Source organism: Melospiza georgiana, chromosome 4 (genome assembly GCF_028018845.1).
Source record: "Melospiza georgiana isolate bMelGeo1 chromosome 4, bMelGeo1.pri, whole genome shotgun sequence".
NCBI lineage: Eukaryota > Metazoa > Chordata > Aves > Passeriformes > Passerellidae > Melospiza > Melospiza georgiana.
In genome coordinates, this window is record NC_080433.1 from 21,641,394 (window position 1) to 21,663,220 (window position 21,827).

Sequence of the window (21,827 nt, forward strand, 5' to 3'; positions counted from 1 at the left end):
GCTTCCACAAAACCCCTTGTTCAAGATTTACAGTTTTAAGCTCTCACCACTTAAAAGAACTCATGTGCCTCAGGTTCTGTTTGTTGTGAGGCACCACGGCACTGCCACCTGTACAAGGCCCCAAAAGACAGTTGTTCAGGGCGCTTCAGCTGCTACTTATTAGCATAGAAATGGTTAATTGAAGGTTTTTGCTTCAGGATGTGATGCAATTTACTACCTCACCAGCTTCTAATGATCTCCAAAGGCAAAAGAGGAGGTATGCCTAAGGAGAAAAAACATCCTGCTCCTCTATATCATGGATAGCACAGAAATGCTTCTCTTACAAATCTCTGGGGAGAACAGGAGTGGCAAAACTGTTTCAAATATCCCAACTCCTTTGCAGCTAAGAATTTTCCTCCTGTCTAGAGGAATGTGGAGCTGGTTAGATCAGTATCTGCAGAAATCAGAGCAGCACATTCTGCATGACACCACTGTTCTTCTAGTCATTGTGATCTCCAACTGCAGGTACCAAGCCCTAAAACATCACACTTGGTGTGGGACAGGCAACTCCCTGCACCTCTCTACACAGCTCTGGACTCAGCTTGTGCTCCAGGAACATGAAGGTGTCCAGCAAAACCCCCTTACCTTTCCTGCTGGGAGCCACAGCTAGTGCTTCCTCACTCCGCTCTTTGTTATTTCTCTTTTCCTGGTCCGCTTCCTAAGGGCACATCAGAGCAGTCAGAGCAAGGGAGCAGCCACACCACCCCTGGAGGGGCCTCTCCCCTCCTTTGCCACCGCTCAGCCAACCCAGCTGGGCTTTTCACTGTCACCAGCACTCTTACCAGGTCTTGCTTCAAAACATTTTGAAATACAGGCTTGTGTTCTTCCGTGGCCAGGGAGGATTCCCTTGTGATCTGACTTGGTCCTGTGAACAACATTCCCAAATCCAAATGTAGCAATTAATAAAGCACACCCAGCTTCCAACATCCACCATTTTAGCCATGGGCCAACCGAGCTAAAAAACTGCACCAAATGCCATGAAATACCACTGAGAAAGAGAGGAGGCAAAGAACATCATGAAGACACATAGGAAGAAGTATGATAACTAAGACTGGAAAAAATCCCCGTAAGAAGTGTTATATGTCTACAGCTGAAAATATAATGTACTTCCTGTAGTTAAAGATGCAGGAGTTACAGTAATATTCCCTTGGATAAATAAATTTTATATTTTGCTACCAGCATGGAGATTGTTTTGTTGGTGGTGTGTTTGCTGTTTAAAGAGGCAGTTTTTAATTAGTATTTATACCTTAAAACAATCAAGAATATTTTGTTTCCTTCTCTGTTTATGCAGTCACACAGCTGTGAGCCAAAGCAATCGCACAGAGAACAAAAAAAAGCAAAAAAGCAAAAAATCCAGAAAAACTCCAGCTTCAAGTTGGAAGCCTGCAAGGGGAGATTTATTAGTTCTAGTATTAGGAACACTTTCTTTTCAGAGATGTGCAACAGATAGCTGGACTCAGACTTTAAAGCTATTGAGACTTCTTTAAATCTGTTCTGCATATCTGCTTCCTCTTACTAAAGGCACCTGGATGACATATGAAAATTAACAGTAGAGGGAAATTAGTAGAAAGAAAATGCTTTTAAATGATGAGACAGAATAAGATTTCAGGAAGATAGTACTGAGGAAAGAAACAAAGCCAAACAAGAAACTGTAGTCTCATATTGAGGTAAAGATTAAAAAGATATTATAAACAAACACACACAGGTATTCTGCGCTGCTTATTCAGATCAGCTTCACAAAACCAGCTTAAGTACAGTGTGTACAGATGCTCCAGTTTTGGTTTGATTTTATAGTTTTTCAGTGGAAGAAAATCGAGAGTTGGTAAGAATCTGGTGGGTGTTTATGGCTCTAGCAAAGACAGAACAATATTCAAATGCCTCTACACTCATCTCGCCTCTTGACCCATCCAGCTTCTTGTGCAACAGCCTTGAACGAGAGGAAAGTGCTTAGTGGCATTGTTGAACTAAATAACTGTTTAAACCCACAAAAACATGTTTTCTCTTGTCAAAATGGTCTGGGATTTTGTACCCACTCACTGTTTTACCAGCTGAGCAAGCCCCAAGATCTCACCAAGTTGTTTCATGCTCCCTTGCCTGCAGTGCTGTGGTAAGAGGGGTAAAAAACTTCATTCCTACTCAGCTTCACGGAGGCTTGAGAGCACTGGCAGGTGAAAACACTTGCAAAAGTAGAAATTCTCATGTTGTTGCTCTTACTCAGCTTCCTCACATCAAAGATGTGCTGGAAGCAAACCGTTTCCTCCGAGGGTGAGCAACAGGCAGTGCAGCCGCCACCGTACCTGCCACGGGAGCAGCTGGCTCCTTGCTGCTGCTTGTCTCCACTGCCACATCTTCCCCTCTCTCATGCAAGCCCTTGGATGAGCTTTCCTCCATAACAAGGCAGCCTGCAACACCAGACAGCAGAAACACAGCTTTCTTTGTTCAGTAAACACACAGACTTGGGCACATCCAAGACTCAGTGCCCCAGGTTAAGGACTCACCTGGTACCGGTGCTGCGCTTTCCACTGAGGATGCAAGAGCTTCTTGGGCTGATGGTAAGTGATCACTGCCAAAACAAAGCCCTTTCAGATACTCATCCACATGATTCAGATCTTAATAAAGTCTTTTAAATCTTGCACAAGACCTGACCTGGATGCGATCAGCATGGCTGGTGGTGTTGACTCCTCACGATCAATCTTCAGAGAGAGAGAAAGAAGAGTGAGTATCAGAGGGTTAATGCCAGTATAAAACTTGTATGTCAAAACTTTAACTTTCCCAGCTGTGCCTAAACTATTCCAGTAGTGAAGAACTAGCTGGTAAGTTCACAGAATCACCAACTAGTCTAAAGCCATCTCAGGAATGTTGTACTCAGAGAGGTGTTTTTGTTCCCCACTCTGTGGTTGGCTCCTAACTCACATCTTCAATGACCAACAAACACGTTACTGCACCACCACTGCTCCATCTTAACTCTGCATCAGAAGAGATCCATTTTCGTGGTCTGGAGCCCAAAACCTACAAATGAGGTACACAGGGCTTCACCTGGCTGTAGAGATTAGCCTCATTAGGTAAAAGTGTCAATAGTCACAGCATGAGCAAGCAGATGGCTCAGAACACTCGTGTGCTGTGCTGTGCAACAATGTTAAATATGACAATTACCCAGCCCCTTCAGAGGCCTCAAGCCTCCCTGGTGTGCAAGCAGCAGAGGAACAAAGCAATTAAAAGCTGGCAGTTTTGCTCATGTTCCTCTAGTTGCCACAGTGCGGTTTTGGACCTGAGCCTTATCACATCACAGACAAAACCAATATCCTCTTGAGGCTTTGAATTTCGAGGGAGGTGCTATTTGTGCAATGTCCCTCTTCTGCATTTCACCCTGGAGAGCTCCAGCTCGCTCATTCAGTTGTTGGGTTGGTCTCTCTTTATGGCTGAAGATACAGGGGGGAACTGATGAGGTTCAAAGGGTTAAGTTGGTAATGACTTGTGCTGAATTACACCCTCTGTTGAAGAAAAGTGCTGAACAGAAAACAAAACCAGCACAACCCCCCCTCCTCTCTCCAAGAGGAGAAGGAAGGAGGGCGAACAGCTCCCTCCACAGCAAGCACCCAAGAGCACTACTGAAGTGTGTGTGGAGAAAGAGCAGAAAAACCACATCAGCAAGTGTTCTTTTATCTTTCCTACCCCCTTCAAACACCCTCAGAGGACACAGGAAACCCAGCAAATGAGAGCAGGAGGTATCCAAGGGCCCTAGTCATTCCCAAGAGTGACCAACTGCTCCTAGCATTAGGAAGTGCCTTTTCCCTCCTCCCTGCCCTGGCAGGGCTGCTCTTGCACAGCCCTGGCCCAGCCAGGTGGATGCTTCCCCTAATGCAAATTCAGGCTATTTTTATTATTTGAATTCTCTCATAAGTTGAGGAAGTGCAGCAATACATTTGCCTTGTTCAGGACATTGTGTCTGCAGAAGTATTAAGGAGGGAGGATACCATCATGTTAGAAAGAAAAGAAATCTAAAGGGCTTTTAAAAGTAACACACAGCACCCAAGCAAACAGAAAAGCCCTTGCATCACCTAGAACTGAAGTGACACATTATGCTACATTACCTGTACCTGCCCAGATGGGCACATGCTCAGTGATTTCTGTTTGCAATGAAGGAAAACGCTCAATTCATTTTTAAACCCCTAAGCTGGCTGCCAGGATTGCACAGTCCCATGGATTCCACATAAAGGAAAAAAATCTCCCAATTAAAGAGAAACACCACATTCTAGATGTCTTAATAAAACAGAATCACACAATGGTTTGGGTTGGAGGGGACTTTAAAGAGCAAAGTTCCAACACTGATGGCCAAGGGGCATCTTCCACTACCCCAGTTTGCTCAGACCAACATCCAACCTGGCCTTAGACACTGCCAGGGATGGGGCAGCTGCAGCTTCTCAGGGCAGCCTGTGCCAGGGCCTCCCCACCCTCACAGTAAAATCTGTTGACAGAGCATTGGAAAATGGCACAGTCCTTTAATGAGGAAAAACAGCCAAAGAATATCCTGGAGCCCATCCCTTATCACTTTTCCCACATCCATCCCTCTAGCATAATAATCCAAGGGTTCTCTATCTCAGCCCATGAATTCCGGCCACAGTCTTGTACAACTCTCCCCAAACAATCATTAACATTTGGAAGACCTGTCAGGTTTTCAGGCTGTGGTACAACTTCCACATTTATAAAGCCAAACAAGAACAAAAAGCCCAAGTTTCACTTGGCTCTCAAGTGCTCCTTTATTAAGTAGCCCCTGAGCTTCTATGGTGACAATGATTTGACACAAATAATTTGAGTTACTTACAATCTGTTCTGCTCAAATACATCTGCAACTGCAGAGTAATAAAACTCCAAAGAAAACTAGGGAGAGTTTTTGTACTGAATAAGAATATGCAACTTTTCCTACATACCAGTGTTTTGAACAGATACTGGGCACAGCCCATTTGCCTTTACTCTAGGGCAAGCTTAAACATTTACATTTCCCCCCTTCAGAACATTCATGTGCAAAGCTTGTACTAAAAAGTGATAACAAGGATGGAGAGAGACATTTTGGAGCCCAGCTGGAATTACAGAAAGCCCCAGAGCAACAAAGCACAGATGTTTCACACACCTTTGCACAGCTGTGACTTTCCAGGAGGACTGGATAAGTAGGAACCCTTGAGAGGATCCTCTTTAAGGGCACTTAATAGCAACCCAAGCTGGGAGTCCTTCACCTGCTCTACCCCAGTGTGCTGAAACCAGAGTCCCCAGCACTCTTACTTTCTACCCACACTGCACTTTCTGCTTTGATTTACCACTACAACCAGACCATCCTGTACTCACAGGTACCACACACCAGGCAGGTTCACCCTGAGGCTGGCTGCTCTGTGGTCCCAAAAGGTTATTTCCAGGTTCATAGAAACCACTGATCAATATTCTTCCACCATCCCCACCAATAAAGGAGTTTGTAAGCTCATTAGGAGCCCTGTGTGGTGGAGCTGAGGTCTAGACTTCAACAGTGAGGACTGAGGCACAGTTTAGGTGTGCTGAGCTGCAGCTTCTCTTGCTGCTGCCCCAGGGAAACTGCAGCTCAAGCTCTAGATGCAGGATTCAGGGCAGCAGTGAAGGCATAGCTGAGTACACCAGCTGAAGGAAAGCTCCCCTACAGCAAAGATGGCATTTTTCAGCTGTTACATGGTGCCTGTGGGAGGAAGTGCAAAGAGAGGCAGTACTCCCAACTGAAGCATCCTGTGGCTCCTTGCAGGTGGAGAAAAGGAGTGAAAACACTCCGTTCTTGCCTGGCAGAACCAATTGTTACTGCAGAACCAGCACTATCTCCACCCTTGAAACCACATTTAAAACACTCCATAGCTAAAAGCATGACCCAGTTTTTGGGTTTTGATGTTCAAGACACAAAATATCAAGACATTTCATTTTATAACCAAGGTATTGCAGAAGCATGCCCAAAGAGAAGGGAACACCCCCCACAGCACCCTGCTGACTGGTGCCAGCTCCATCCACTGAGGAGCAGTGCTGATTTATAGCTGAGCCATCTGCACCTGGGTCTGAGCAAGGCATGAAATGCTCGAGCCTGTTCAAAACCACATCTCAGGCATCAGAGCCAGCACTCACCTCAGCAAGTGAAGAGTCCATCATTGTAATGGAAACAGGAAGGTCTGCATCAGTGTAGTCATCAGCAGAGCATATTTTCCACCTGGCAACACAGGCTTTATTTGCATATTGCCCAAACAACAGAGAGATAGAGCGCCCATTTTCCTTAAGCACACAACAACTGAAGTCACCACTCTCTGTGCAGTCAGTCAGCTGGTCTCTTAGGGAAGGAAAAATTCATCACCAACATCAATCCCTCCTCCCCCAAACAGCAAGAACCACCACCAGCCCTTTTCCCAACCTCCTCCACACTGCACTATTCCACAGAAAACCAGTGGCAAAAGCTTTGAGAGCTGCTGAGTCTCTTGCCGCAGACTGCCTGCTTCTGCACCTTCAGGAACATCCTCATCTTTTAAAATATTCACTGCAATTCACTTCAGCTTTCATAATCTCAAGCAGTTCAATCTCTATTTTAAAGACCTAAGGAGGCAGCTTGATAGGCAAGGACCTCAGAATTCCTGCTCTAAGCTCTGCAAAAGAAGAAAAGTGACTCCTCAAAGCCAATAGGATTTTGGCACCTAATGGCAACACCAATTGTTAAATTGGTGTTAATTGTTAAATTAGAGTTAAATATGGAATATAGACATGATTTTGGCATTCTTGTCTCAGTTCTCCAGCATGAAATAGAAACCCCATCAGGGTATTTGGCTGGTTACCAGCAGTTCTAGTAAAGAATTCTGGTAGCTGTGAACAGAAGCAAAGTGCTGCCCTGGATCCCCACGGGCTGATCACCAGGTGTCCAGTATTCCCTCTAAGGGAGGGCCCTGCAGCTGAACCCAGCACATGCAATCTGCTAGACCCTGTTGACTCTTCCCCCCCCTTACACCCCAAAAAGGTGATTACACCACCTTACCTGCACCCTCCTGAGGTCACATCTGAGCTGGACACATGTCCCACATCATGCCTCTCCAAGGTGCAGCTGCCAGAGCTCTGCCTGCAAGGCTGATCCCAGCTGTGCCCAGGAGGGTTATTTGGGCAGGAGGTCTCCAAGGTCAGAGCATCTGGTGAGAAGGACAAGCATGAAGAGAGGTGGTTCTTGGCAAAGCTGGATTTAGCTACAAGTTTTTTGGTAACTCTAAAATAATCAAGAAGCAGACCAATCAAGCAGAGATTTATAATGAGGCAATTTCTATCTCGGTAAGAAAGGCTTTGGTTGCGTGGCCTCAACTTGTTCTGTAGATGGAGAGTTTGGCAATGTGTAGCAAAGGAAGATTTGCTTCCATTCCCATCAATAATGCCTGGAATTACACTTGAACATGTATATTCTGTGTGAGAAGAGCCTCTGTGTGGTACCAGCTCACTGCTGGGAGAAACATTTGTGTGTGAAATCCCAAATGCAGCACCCTGCAGCTCTGCAATGCATGGCTGTCAGTGGCTGCTTTTAATCCTCATAAGGCTTGAGAGTTGCAGGGAAGTTCCAACAACTCAGGAGTGCAGAAAAAAGCAACAAGTACAATCTGCTGGGAAAGGTGGGGTGGTCAGCCTGGAGAAGAGAAGGCTGAGTGGACAGTGGCACAGGCTGCCCCAAGCAGCTGTGGCTGCCCCTGGATCCCTGGCAGTGTCCAAGGCCAGGCTGGATGGGGCTCTGAGCAACCTGGGATAGTGGAAGGTGTCCCTGCCCATGGCAGAGGGGTTGGAATTAGCTGATCTTTCTAGTCCCTCCCCAAACCATTCTCTCGCTATGATTTTATTCTCAGTAGCTCTGTTACTGCTCAGGTTGCTAAACCAGGACTCAGCTCAGCAGCCAAGGAGCAGGACAGTGCAGTCAGAGGGAATGGGAAGAACAGAACTCACACCCTCTGGGCCCAGACTGACAAGCATCCTGTCAGGAATATACTTGGATATATAATTTTTCCCAATAGTTCCTGAAGATTTTGGGAGCAGTCTGCCAGGTTGACAGACAGCCACCTCTTCAGGCCTTTCACTGCAAGCACTGTAATCATGGTTCAGACTCCTGGATTACATGCAGAAATAGGTTAAAGCCCACAACAGATTCTCCACATTCCAGCAGCACATTCAGCACTACTGAGACTGTTCTGCCAACTCTTTCTCTATTTCAGGTGAGAGACAGAGAAATGTCCAACACTACCAGGTCTTACCTAGCAGAGGGGAGTTGTGCCAGCGTGAAGCACTCGAGGGTAGTGCCCAGGGAAAGTCAGAGTACAAGGTGGGTCCCTCATTCCATGGTCTTTTGGAGCAGTGGAGCTGCTAATTGAAAGAATAAGAAGTGCTTCTGTTCCACTGCACTGAATACATTAATGCCACCGACTCCCCCCACACACAGGCATCTGCATAATGTAACACCAACAGTTACACAAATACATCTTTCTGTGGCTTTTTTGTCAAGAAAAGCAGAAGAGCTCATATCTTTAATGGGCAGAACAGTTACAGGAAGAGGCAGGATAATGAAACTTTGCACTTGCAACAAAACGAGTTGGTTCAAGCTAGGTCTGGAAATAAACCCTACAAAAGCAGGCAAGATGAGCCTGAGAGGAGAACCAAAGTAGCCACTCAAATCCTGTGAAGGGAGTAAAAAGAGAAAACAAAGAAAATAATCCAAAACACACTATTTCAGCCAAGCCAAGAGGTGTCATCTGAAGATGGCATCTGAGAAGACTCCTGAAACAACATGTGCAGAGCTGTTTTTGACCTAAGGTTGCTTCAACAAAAAATGGAAAAGAAACTGGAAGAAGTGCTATCTTCAGACTCTGATGCTTCTCAAAAAGCAATTTATCACATGTGTGTGTTGTGCTTCAGAGAAACCTAGCTTTGCAATAAAGTTTGGAATATGTTTTTGTACACCTGTAAACACGTGCATGCACATACACAGATATTGATATCAAATTATTTTTAAAGAATATTTAACTCAGTTTCTCATGAGGAACATTATTTATTCCCCTGAGGTAATGAAGGGAAAAAACCCCACCCAAATAAACCCAGCATCCCATTTTAAGAGGCTCAGCAATCACAGCAAGCACACTTACCTTCTCTTTTACGTGTGCAACTACCGTGGGCAGCAGAGCGCACTCAGACTCTGACTCTGCACAGCACTGTTGTAATAGAGAGAGTGTTTAAGGCAGGCAGGTAAGGAAAAAAAAACCAACAAAAAAAGGAGAAGGAGTGCTAGACCACTGATTCTGAGCAAAATGAAACTATCTTCCCAACTGAACTACTTGCAGCTATCAGTTGCAAAACTGCAACTACAAAATGCTGCAGCTGTTTGCCCTTGCCACCTTCAGCCTTTAATTCTGCAGACCCTTATGTACAAATGTAAGTTTTATTCATGTGCAGATAGCCCAGCTTTGACTCTGCTCCTCTGATGCTCCTGTCACAGCCTAGGGGACATTCATTTCAGGACCTTCTGTTTGATGTTAAATACCTTGTTGATCTGTGCTGAATCCAGAGTGCTCAGATCCTGAGCTATAGTGTTCCTTACTAGAGCCAGTTGGGAAAAAAGTCTCTCCACAATGTTCCCCCCTCCACCCCCTCCCAAAGTTGAGGCAAGTAATTTTATTCAAAGCAAAGCACTCCAGAGTTATGTAATCTCCAATGTATTTCTCCACAGAGGGCCACAAAGTTAATAACTGTTTCACTGCCTATTCCAGTGTCTGGGTACTGAAAAAAACCTTACATTATGAAATTTTAAGCATTTGTTTTCAAGCCTGTCTGCAGAGTGGGACAAAAATCACCAGTGCATCAGGGAAGGTTTCCCTCAGCCCCTTCTGATACAATCACAATTGCTCACAGTGAAGACCAACACCACACCTGTAAGTCCTGACACATTTTTCCCAGAAGGCTGAATAAGGAAAATAACGTGCAGATTTGTACATACAGCTTGTGTACATGTTAGGAAAGAAGATACCAGGTGCTGTCAAACTGTTTGCAGCTGTTCTCAGCTGTGTTGTCCTTCCACCAGAGCCCTTCCTGTGCAAGCCCACCTTTCCTGCTGCCAGCAAAGGGCACCATACCTGGCACACCAATTCACAGAGACGCCTCTGCAGCAGTTCCCATCTCAGGGCATTAGCAGTTGCTATGAAGAGACATTTACAAGTCTAACAGGGCTCCTAACAACTTGATAACAAGCAGTCCGATGTTACAGCATCTCTAACTACTCCTTATCAGAATTTACTAGAGTTTGCATTAGCCTGGTTGAGCCTGCAACAGCGTTTTCAAAGGAAAGAGAAAACACTGGACATCTTCACCCGCAAATCAAGGGCAAAGCTTCCCCACATCATTAGTGTTAGGATGCCACAGTTCCCTGTGGAAACAGATCCTTCACTTACAGCTTGGGGGAAGAGAAATATTTGTCCTTTCCAGCTGACATCCTGTACAGAAGTTTTAAAATCCATGGGCTTTGTATTTAGAAGCATTTTCCCCTCTTACTGTGCAGGTGGGAGGAAGTAGGGGGTGGAATGGGTAGGTGGGCAGGAGACCACAGCCCAGCCCTTCAGTCAGAAGAGGCACCAGACCTGTCTGCCTTCTAAAGGAACCAATATAAAGCATTTTTATTATTTTCTTCAGTGCCAGTGTTGTTTGTCAGCCCTGTTCTTCAAAATGCTTTGCAAATTCTCTACACACCTGCCAGTTTATTTATCTACAGAAAGATTTCTGTAAAGTAACTGGAGTAATTTAAAGCCAAGGTCCTAATAATTTTCAGGATGGTGGTTCTTTGGGGGCTAATCTTTTTTTTTTAGGGGGGTGGTTGATTTAGTCACAGTGGCACCAGTCTCACATATGTGGGGTTTTCTCTTGATCTACCCAAGCTCACTTTGCAGGAGAGCATCTATTCAGAGATGGAAAATGACAAACCACTGTCATGCCTCTTGCTAAGAGCAAAATAAAGCAGCTGCATGGTTTGTGGGAAGCATGAAAGCAACATGAGCACACACACGAACACCAAATCACTGGTCAGAGTGGGGCAGGCACAGTTTGGGGCTGTTTCTGCCAATATCAGTGCAAAGTTGTGCCTTAGAGCTAAAGCAAAGGGTCCCAGGGAGTTTTCCTGGTGAGACAAACTGTGGCTTCACACGGAGTTGTTTGCAGTGCACACATTTGTTGGGCATATACGGTAACTGTGTGCCTGAGGGCAAAACACTCAGAGGGCTTAAATCAGTCAAATCCCTTTTCTCTAGGAAAGTGATCAGACTCCAGGGTTAGGGAAGAAAAAGGCCATGTGTTCTGGATTCAGACCTCTGCATTATTTAAATGCCCAGGTTATTGAGGTGCTGATGTCAGGAAGTGAGTCACAAAGAGGCAATATGAAGTTTCCATGGCTCTGTGGCAGAAGTTGCACCTGTACAACGCAGTGACAGGATTGCTTTCCACTGAAGAGAGCAGCCTAACACCACACAGCTAATCAAAAACACAGAGCAAGCACAACCAGCAAACAGAGCACAGAACGTACAAAAATCAAGTCTGTTTGGTTCAGGAAGCTCAAGAAATAGGGATGGCTTTGTTAGGTATAAGGTGGGGAGCAGCACTTTTGGTAAAGCAGTACCTGTGCCATATGTGGAATTACTAATCCCCCTTCCTAGGACTGGGGGTTTTGTTGGGAGCTTCCGAAGCTTCGGTGGATCCCAACACCCACTCCTTAGGATCCCACCTGCTTCTCAGCTCAGATGGTGGCAGATCTCTTCAAGGAGAAGGAAAAGTAGAAAAAAAGGGGGGGAAAAAATCCCAAAACAACAAGCAAGACTCCACAGAGCGTTTTACTGGATGACCTGCAGATCAGTCCTATTTTCCCTTGATGTAACTAAACCCTGAAGTACTTGCCCATGCAAAAAGTGAATGCTGGCACATTTCCAGAAGTTACTCACTTTTGTGGTCTTCCACCTTCTCCTGAAGCAGTTGGCAAGTGCTTTCTAAAGCAGCATTCACATCCCTGAGCTTCTGCTGCTCAGAAATGGCTTCCTCCAACTTGCTCTTCAAGGATGCTGCTTCTTCACGAGCAGAGTGAAATGCTTCAGCTTGATCCTCCGCCTAGGCACAAAACAATATTTAGGGAAAAAAGAAAGGAATAAAAAAAATATAAAATAAAGCAGCCTGGCTAGCACAAGAAGGCTCTACAGTTCATGTAAATGAAACCAAACTGCATCTGTTCTTTCTCAGGAAGTGATAAAGCTCCCTCTGAACTTCTGCATTTTTACGTTGGGGTGGACTGTGTATGGAAGCTATTTTTGGGTGCTTTTTTTTCCCCCTCTTTTCTCTTTTTTTTTTTTTTAAGCCACCACAAATATGCAATGCTGCCTCTTTCATCAGCAAACTGTTGTCACCACCCCCTCAAATTTTACTTCCTCTGCTGGTTCCACTGTTGCAGGGAGGCACAGCATTCGGAACGCGCGATTCCCTTCCCCAGGGCGGCCGTGCGTCGGACGCGGCCCTCGGCATCTCCTGCTGCCCCACACAGAGGGAACTGGGCTGCCCCTTACATGCTTGCTGATGTTCTCCAGCTGCTTGTTGGCTTTTTGCAGCTCTAGACATAGGTCTTCTGCCTGGTCACCTGCCAAAGTTTCTTCTAGTAGCTGTTTGGCAGTTTTGACCCTGCGCTGGCTGCGGAGCGAGAGAGAGCACAAAGCACAACCCATTAATGACATTTCAGGGCAGGCTGGCCTGGGAGGTGACACCCTCTGGCTGCTGGGACACGTACCAAAAGTCAGCTGTCACACACTGCAGCTCCCCAGGACCCAGCACCAGGGAATCAGACATTTTTCATCTTTTTTTTTTATAGCAGGAAGGAGATGAAGGCTTTCTGTAACATTGCTGGGTACCACAGGAGAAGCACCAGAGAACTGGCAAGAAGAGTTTAGTGGGCAAGCTTTTGCACTTGGGACAGCAGAATGCATTTTCTCAGGGTTTGGGAGAAATAGTGGTTAGATATAGAGGCAGTAATTCTATAAAAAGACACCCAGGAGCTATTACTGCTTCAATGGATTGATTTCTTCACATTTGAGAGGGAATTTCATTTGACAGCAAGCAGATGCCATCAGAACTGGTGCTAAAGAGGATGGCTTTCAATAAAGCCCTTCTTTTCCACTGCAGAAACCCTTGCCCATTTCCTCTCTAACTCACCTCAGGGTTTTTTTTTTTGGGTGGGGGAGGGAGGGTTTGGGGTTTGTTGTTATTGCTTTCATCACAATTTTGACACAGAGACAGCGTTAAGAAACCAGGGCATTAGTGTTTTTATCAGCTCTTTTCCAGGTGGAGGGAGAGCATGTAATGGGTGGTTCAGTGGAAGGTAAGTCAGGCAAAAGTATGGTACAACTGCTCTGCATCAGGTCTCAGGGCTGCCAAGCCCTAGGAACATCCCAAACCCAGGGATGGGGCTTGGAGCAACTTGGGATAGTGGAAGGTGTCCCTGCCCATAGCAGGGTCTTTGAACTGGATGATCTTTAAGGTCTTTTTCAGCCTAGGCCATTTTATGATCCTGTTTCTAAGATCACAAGCCACAGAAGGAACCATATGCCAAAAAAGTCACATTTTCATATTCAATGACAACTCATTGAAGCTACACCCTTGGGGAATTGAGATAATGTCTTCCCTGAGCCTAGCAACTGTATCCCAAAGCAAAAATACCTGCAGAGAGATATTTAGCAGCTCTCCTGCTTCACACAATCCCAGCAGGTTTTTTTAAGGGCTACTCCTGCTCAATGGGCAGTGCACCTTGTGCTTTAACTGCTTAGTCTGTGGTCTCCCTGATGTTTTCAAAGGGACCTTCAAGGCTGTACATCAGTTCACTCACAAACCTTAACTCCCACACAGTGCAGACCTTGTGCTAAAACCAGATCTACTCTCCAAAACAGAAGACCATTTCCTCTGTGAAAAAAAACTTAAGAATTCAGTAGACTTTGTTCCACTAAAAAACCCACCCCAAATAAGATACTAAACAGCTAAGCAACTATAAAAAAACCCCACAAAACCAAATCAAACCAAAAGAACCACCAAGCCAAAACCCAACCTCCCCTCCCCAAAAAAGACAGAGATCCTTTGAAGGAGTACCTAGCAGAGAGCTTTTTCCTTAGGTGAAATTCTTCTGTCTTGGTTCTCCTCAGGTTGTCTGCCACTTGAAGAAAATCCTCCTCTAAGGACTCATTGCATTTTTCCAAAAGTTGGAGTTTCTGGGTCCAAAGATGTCTTTTTTCCCCTAGTTCTTGCTTGAGGGCCTGTGGAATTTTGAAGTTGCCATGTGGTTAGAGGAGGAACAGAACCAGAGAATGAGCCAGAGCCTTAATTTACATGGTGAGAATTGAGTTCCCTGCGCCACCAATTAATATCATCACCTACAACCCACACTACCAGAATAAAGATGAAGCTCCACCAGCAAGGTGCCCAGATACAGCAACAAAACCCATAGCTCCTAAGAGGATATTTTAATAAAGATTATCTTGCAGAAAGCTCTCAAACTGATAATTTCAGCTTCTGCAGCCCTTTCCTCAAAGTACAACTGAGTCCACTGAGTCCAAATTGGGTTTGTATTACAGCAAAATTAATGAAATAACCAAGAACCAATAAAACCCGTTTGCTGTACATGTTTAGCAGATGATCTGTGCCAGAGATGACCCCCACCACGAAGGCTTTTAGATTTACCTCTGGTTTGTTGGAGGGAAAAGGGTAAAAATTAAGTGTTAGGTAAGACTGAACTCTATTTCTCTGAAGAAATTTTTTCTTTCAGTAAAAAGTCCTGAGAAGAAGAATCCAGTGCGCTCTCTCTGACCTTTCTCAACTGAACACATGAAAGAGTGTCCTCAGATTTTAAAGAGTGCTTAATGAGAGTCAAACAGAGGTCAGGAAAGAATGAAGTTTATATTCCTGGGATTCTGCAGCAATTCCAAGGGGAAAACATCAGTCTTAAAAATACAGGCCACATTATCTGCTTGCAAGTTGGAGTCTGATGCTCATGAGCTCCAAATAAATAAAAAAAAAAAATAGCAAATCATGCTTAAAAAAAGGAAAAAAAAAAAAAGTTTTTGCTGATAGGGCTCCTAGGATGACATGGGATGTGACCATGTGCAAGTGCCCACATCCTGAGGGTCTGTTCCTTAGCCAAGGCAGGCAGCACTCACTTGTAGAAATACCGTAATTTGACACTTAAACAGTATAGGCTTTTCAGAGCACATGTACCAGACTTATCTCACAGTAGAAGAGTGAAAAAGATTCTGATGTCACTATATACACTTACATATATGTAAATATGCACACTTGAGGTTGGCTTTATATCTAATAGCCTTTAAAATATTTTTGAAAACACTAAACCCCAGCAAAACATGTCCATAATAATTTTTATAGGAAATGGTGGCAAGGCTTCTGGTGACAACTTTTATTAAGCAGCTAATTAAATCTTGGACCATGTACTCTCTGAGGCTGGAAGAAGCTACTTTGAATCTCCCTCCCCTTTTTTTTGATCTACTGGTCTTCAGCTGCATGCCAAAATTTCACACATACCTGGCTTGTTCTGTCTAGGTGGAGATAATTTTTGACATGAAGTCACTTCTCATCCCCTATGGGACCTTTTAATTTTAAAGGATTTTTTTTTCCTTTCTTGATCCTCTGTTAGCTCAATTTCCAAATACATCACTCTTTAGGAGCCAGAGTAGGATTCATTTGCCACAATCAACTCCAACTCCTATACCAAAACATTTTAGCTTCACATGTTTAACAGGAATATGATCCCAATGTGAGTAACTTCACAAGCATTTTTCAGCTCTGACAGCTTTGCAGGAGGAGGTTTCCAGTCAAGATCAAAAAGCTACAGCAATTCACAAGCCAGCAGTTTGCTAGAGTCTACCCAAAGTCACATCTGGTTGAAGAGAGTGAGAGGATTGCACCTTCTCTAAGGAGAAGGTTTCAGGATTGAGCTGAAGTTATAAAAACCCTGGCTCCAGGACCGGATGGCTCCCAGTGGTTGCTCCAGCCCTGCCCAGGAAGGCAGAGGAGGCCCAGCTACACCATTGTGTAGCACTAGAGGAAAAAGAAGGGCAGCTTTGTCCCCAAAGAAGCAAAACCTCATGCAGCGCATCCCCTGGTGGCATCGGCTGTCACCCAAGGGAGAGGAACTGTGGGCTTTGACATCCATTAGGGAACTGGGAAACAGCATTAATGTCCAGCTTGGGCTTGTTGGAGCATTCCTAACAACAGATCAGCAGAAAGGTGCAGGTCAGAGAGAAAGTCACATCCAATAAGATGCATGGAAATGTCAGAAATTGTGCTGTTACAGGGGAGAGGAGGAGGGAACAAGTTTTTAGTTGTGTCCACAGGCACTTGCCACTACATAGGGAAGATGTTTTTACCAGTACCTTGAGCAAAAGTCCGTGCTTGCAGGCCTCACCAGAGGTATGAGGAGTAGGAGAAATACATTATGCAAGATTAAGTTGTAAAACAAGGTTTTGTTGAAATTTTTCCTGCAGGATATACCCAGTAAAACCCAAACTCCTCACCTTTCACAACAAATAAACCCTATGGAGGCTTTGATTTGGAAATTTGATTATAAAGCCTCCTTTGCTTTTTGACCTGGTTTGTCTTCCCTTTCCTTCAAGCAGAGTTTTAACTAAAGGAGCTCTTGCAGAAGACAAGCCAGCAAGAGCACAGCATGTAAGTGAACAGAAATAATCCTCTTCCTCCTCAGAAAACCCCAGTAAAGAAGATATTTCTCTCCATACAGCCATCTTTGGCCCACAGATGGATTCTATCTCCAGTAATAAACACACACAGCATGCAGCAGCAAGATACCCACCTGAAGTTTTTGCACAGCCCCACTGTTTCACTAAATGCTTCAGAGAAACAGTTACTCACCACAAGTTTTCTTTCCCAGGCCTGTTGCATGTCCTCATCGGGATCTTCTACCCATTCTAATGAAGCCATGACAAGTTCCTCTGCTTCAGATATTTCCTTTTGCTGAAAAAAAAAAAAAAATAACCCCCAAACTAACCTCCCCAAACTCCATGATTTTCAGTGCACATCTACAGCTCTGCCTAGAATTACCCAGGATATAAATTAGTGTTAGAGTAGGTGCCAGGTGATCTTGTTAAACTATGACCCCCTCCAATCTCAAACTATTCTTAGTTTTCCAGAAGGAGCAAACAATCTGATTATCAATGCCTGGAGAATTCCTAATTAAATATCTGATCAAAGACAGCAATATCCACATAAGCTTTGCTACTGACCAGGTTTTTCATGATGGTCTTGAATTTTTCTCCTGTATATTCAGACCCCTGAAGCAAATGCTGCACTTCACGATCCAGTGTTTCATCCAGGGATGCCTGTTCAGTCCTGATAATCTTTGGAGAGATGGAAAAGCCAGCAAGTTTGTTTTGACATCCCCTTATTGCAAACCAGCAGCAGTGACATTTAGACTTTCCTGAAGTACCCCTGCTCTGCATTTACCAGAAGGTCAGAGCTACCAAAACTTGAGGCTCGGAAAAACTTTTCCAAAACCATCACATAAACGAGGACTTAAAAAAAATGAAAAGAAAGCAAGCCAGCTAAGCTGCTGAGTGATCCAGTGTAAATATCCCTGCCAGGGCAGGCAAGAGGAAATCAGTAATTAGTTATCTTGATCCAGAGGAGTCGTTACCAAGTGATGAGTAAGCAGAGCCCTTCCTTACAGGCGACTCCACGGAATCGTGTCTCTGCACCTTTGAAGGGCAAACACAATGACTCACTGGGCTCTGGGGAGCTGCAGTATAGGATGATACCTAACTCCTCAGAGCTGCCTAGCCAAGACTACATCTCCTTTCTGGGCCTGAAGTTTTTGTGTATTTGTACATTTTTGTTGTTGTTGCTACATGTGCTAACTCTTTGCAAATGCTCCTTGCACAGAAGTAAGCAGAAATCACTCAGCAGCATCTCTGCTGTCAGCTGTGCTGCACAGCTCATATCTGAAAGGAAAGCAGCACACAGGGAAGGATGGGACTCCATGGATTGTCCAAGGAAATGGGAACAGAATAGCTCACCTTAAGATCAGAACCAAAGCCATAATTGTAGCAGGATGCTCTGCCTAAAGTGGTGTAAAACAGCTTCAGCCATACCCTACTTGCAAAAATCATCAGTGGTGGATTTATAAGGGGGGGGATCATGCTGCTGCTGGTGATGGAGAATGCAAAGACCAGCCTGATTCATTGATCCCAAAATTAAAAATTCTGAGGATGTGAAGAACAACATTTCCTGCCTCCTGGCACCAGTGAGGAAGTGGCAGTTGGGTCCTGACAAGGGACCCAACTGAGCTGGCACAGCTGGCCTGGAAAGATCTGACAGTCAATCACTTTCTACCATAAAAACTCAGCCCCACTTTTTAAAGTCAGGGCTTCTGACACACCCCTTCTAGCAGGGTGTGTGGGGAGATCCCTCCCTCAAGTGGGGACACGCCCTCAAAGTTACTCCTCAAAGCTGAACAAAAGATTTGTCCATGATCATCAACATGGGTAAGTAATAACAAACTCTATTTTACAATTATTAGCTTGGAAATTATTAGTTTAATAGCTAGTGCACTGTGTAAGTAGCCATAAGTAAATAATTCTGATTAAGGTATTTTAGTCTAATAATGGTCTTCTATTTACATAAATAGCTTATTTTATTCATTTAAATATATTTGGTTTGCCATCAGAGATGTTTATCAGAGTTTCTTAACAGTACATTAGATTAGGACCCAACGATTTTATTGAGATGCTCACTCTAATGCTGAATTTCCTTTCTCACTACAGTCAACTTCAAAGAAAAAGAAGTCTCCTCTTTCACAAGTGAAAAAGAATCATTGTTCATGTCTGGTGTAGGCAGCACGAGAAGCAGACTGTCATTTACTTTCTGCAGCATAAAAGCCTTCACATATTGGAAAACTGGTATCTTCTCCCATCTATCTATTCTTCTGCCAGCTAAATGCATGACCCAAGCTCCTCCAGATTTACTGGGTGGAGCAGAGGGGGGGTGGAACTGGATGATCTTTAAGGTTCCTTCCAACCCAGGCCATTCTAGGATACTATGAGCAAATATTTTATATCTACAAGTGTTTTGTTTGCTATTCTTTGGACTTTCTCCAAGGTGCTTGGAACAATATGGCAGCCTTCTCACTCTGTGTTTACATGCTAGGATTAATGGCTTCAAATTCCAGAGTTATCTAATCATATACAGGCAATGAGCTTTGTTCTGCCTCTGCTGATGCAAGACAACTAGGAAGAGATTAAATTAGGGTTTAATCCATACCTCAGAAGACTCTGCAAGCTCCAGTTCACAGTGCAGTGTGCTCATCCCTTCAGGAATATTGCTGTTAAATTTATACAACAATGGTAAACTCAACCCTTGCCTAAAAGAAGCAGGGGAAAAAAATACATATCAGTCTATTTTGGATTTCTGATGAACTGCCTTTCCTGGGATTTGGCCACACTACTCACGAGATCAGCTCTTGCTGCATGTGTTGGATGTTCTCCAGCAGTTTATTTTTTCCAGCTCTCAGTGTCTGAAATATCCACGGGCTTCGGTGAGAGGCTGACTTTGCCATGCAGAATCAGCACAGGCCAAACCCAACCCAGCCCATACCTCTATGATTGAGGAATACTCCACAATGGTTAACTTGAGTTCCTTGATGTCCTGCTCCTTCTGCAGAGATTGTTGAGAAAAGAACAACAAAAAAATTATATTCCATCCTACATCACAGCAGTAAAATGTACAGTTTAGCTTGAGCAGCAACCTGACCATGACACAAAAATAGCTGTGAATTTAAAAGAATACAACAAGTTACCTTGAATTTTAAATAATAGAAAGCACTCAGATGACCTTGCCTACCTAAACTCTGAAATTAAGGAGACAAACCCTCTTCTCCAAGTGTTGTACTTTCACATATTATTCAGCTGGTTTCAGGTCCAACAGATTAAACTAGACAGAAATACTCTAGTTTTAACTTAAAATATGACCTATATTACATGCCAGCATGAGTTTTAACCCCAACTGACCCTTCAAGCAAGTTGCAATGTTTCAAGTTCACTTGTTTTTCATTATTAGAGTATGGCACCCCGTAGATTAAACACAACCCAACAGAAAGGCTGAAAAAGAGCCAGCTCTCATGGTAGGACTGAAGAATTAGTAGAAGCATCACCTTTCTTAGCAACTAGCAATTAACTCCAGTCAGGTTATGCCACTCCAATAAGACACTGCACAGACAGCAGAGAATTTATAAGAGAAAATAGGAAATTAGAGTAGGAGCTGTTGTCCTCTCTCACTTTTATGAGTTCTTCCTACTCTCTCTTTCAAAATCATTGAGGATTTTGAAAGAGATGAAGTGCACAGAAAGCTAGGCAGGAAAAGTGAGGTTATAGAACCAGATTATCCTAATGACAACAAGTTTCCATGCCAGTTTCTTCAAAATTATTCCAACCACTCACATTTATCCACATGTAATCTAGCAGTCTACTTGTAAAATTTCCATTTAGTCAATAGATTAAGAGAATCTTGTTGAAATAAAATTATACTACAGAGCTCACAAAAGCTTTGAATCACTGAAGTAGGAGAAAGTAAAAGCTACTTAAAAAAAAAAAAAAAGATTTCAATAAATTTGTGTCCTTAAGCTGTGTCTAGAAAAACAGCCAACCAAACCAAAACTATTAAAGCACTCAGTACAAAGTTATCAGCTGGATCACACTCCAGTTCTCTTTTTTACTATTTTAATTCACCTGCAGTCACTTTGCAGGGAGCCCAATAGTCAAATATTTTAGCAGAGCATGCTATAAATTCCTGATAAGTAGAAACTCCACTGGCATAGAAAGCTCTTTGCATAATTCATGAATCCAGAGAATGCCAGCACATTTGTATGGTCTTCTAGCTTTGTTTTCTAGTATAAAATGCATGTTTAAAAACATCTGAAATGTTCACTCCTCAGTAGAGCCTAGATAATTGCACCTCAGCAATAAAATGAAAAATTTCCTTTTCCACTGGGCTCCAAGTCACAATTTCTAATTTGACACAAACAATTTCAATAAAAGACATGAAGGGAAAGGCCTTCTGTAGCTCCCTGCTGAACAAAGTAGCCTTTAGAAGTTTCTGGACATATTGTCTGAAGTTTGCAAGTCTGTTTTAATAGGTTGTGACTAAAAAAAAAAAAAAAAAAGAAAGAAAAAAAGGCAAGCAAAATCCTGAAACCTTTAATTATGCTGACTCATAGGCAGGTCCTAAATAGAGCTCGCCTACTTTGAAGCCATTTATAGGATCAGGTTCTGCAGTGGGAGAAGAGTAGAAATCAAAGAGCCATAGTGAATACTACTGCCTTGCCTTTTTACAAATCCTCCCATCAGTACAGACCAGAAACCTGGGCCAGGGGAAGCTGTCCCTGCCCAGGGCATGGGGCTGGAACAAGGTATCATTAAGGTCTGTTGCAACCCAAATTATTCTGTGATTGTGTGGTTTTCAGTCAGTACTGAAGTAAAAGCAACTAACCTGGATTAGGCTTGCCTCTTTATTTGCCACAGTGGTCTCATAGATACGGGTTTGCATCTGCAGAATGAGAAAATCAAAAGTAAACCCAGCCATCATTACAGACCATAATAAGAATCTGTTGCTATTTCCTACAAGGAAGGGAAAAAGAATATCAATGTTCCTTACTTAGAAAAAACAAATTCTTCTTTGAATACCTTGTGTGGTGTTTG

At 43.7% G+C, this 21,827-nt stretch overlaps 1 protein-coding gene across 1 annotated transcript in view; it reads right to left on the minus strand.

Moving 5' to 3' along the window:
* LOC131082980 (inositol 1,4,5-triphosphate receptor associated 2-like) overlaps nt 1–21,827 on the minus strand; it is a 37,802-nt gene that overhangs the window by 5,945 nt on the left and 10,030 nt on the right. Inside the window, exons 11-29 of the mRNA XM_058023258.1 lie at nt 21,619–21,675; nt 19,729–19,788; nt 19,584–19,648; nt 19,396–19,495; nt 17,364–17,477; nt 16,993–17,094; nt 14,203–14,366; nt 12,636–12,756; nt 12,024–12,186; nt 10,176–10,237; nt 9,192–9,257; nt 8,307–8,415; nt 7,061–7,208; nt 6,169–6,250; nt 2,686–2,732; nt 2,538–2,602; nt 2,337–2,441; nt 822–904; nt 625–697 (exon numbers count right to left, since the gene is read on the minus strand). Coding sequence (XP_057879241.1) covers nt 625–697; nt 822–904; nt 2,337–2,441; nt 2,538–2,602; nt 2,686–2,732; nt 6,169–6,250; nt 7,061–7,208; nt 8,307–8,415; nt 9,192–9,257; nt 10,176–10,237; nt 12,024–12,186; nt 12,636–12,756; nt 14,203–14,366; nt 16,993–17,094; nt 17,364–17,477; nt 19,396–19,495; nt 19,584–19,648; nt 19,729–19,788; nt 21,619–21,675 — 1,786 coding nt within the window. The remainder of the gene's footprint in view (nt 1–624; nt 698–821; nt 905–2,336; nt 2,442–2,537; nt 2,603–2,685; nt 2,733–6,168; nt 6,251–7,060; nt 7,209–8,306; nt 8,416–9,191; nt 9,258–10,175; nt 10,238–12,023; nt 12,187–12,635; nt 12,757–14,202; nt 14,367–16,992; nt 17,095–17,363; nt 17,478–19,395; nt 19,496–19,583; nt 19,649–19,728; nt 19,789–21,618; nt 21,676–21,827) is intronic.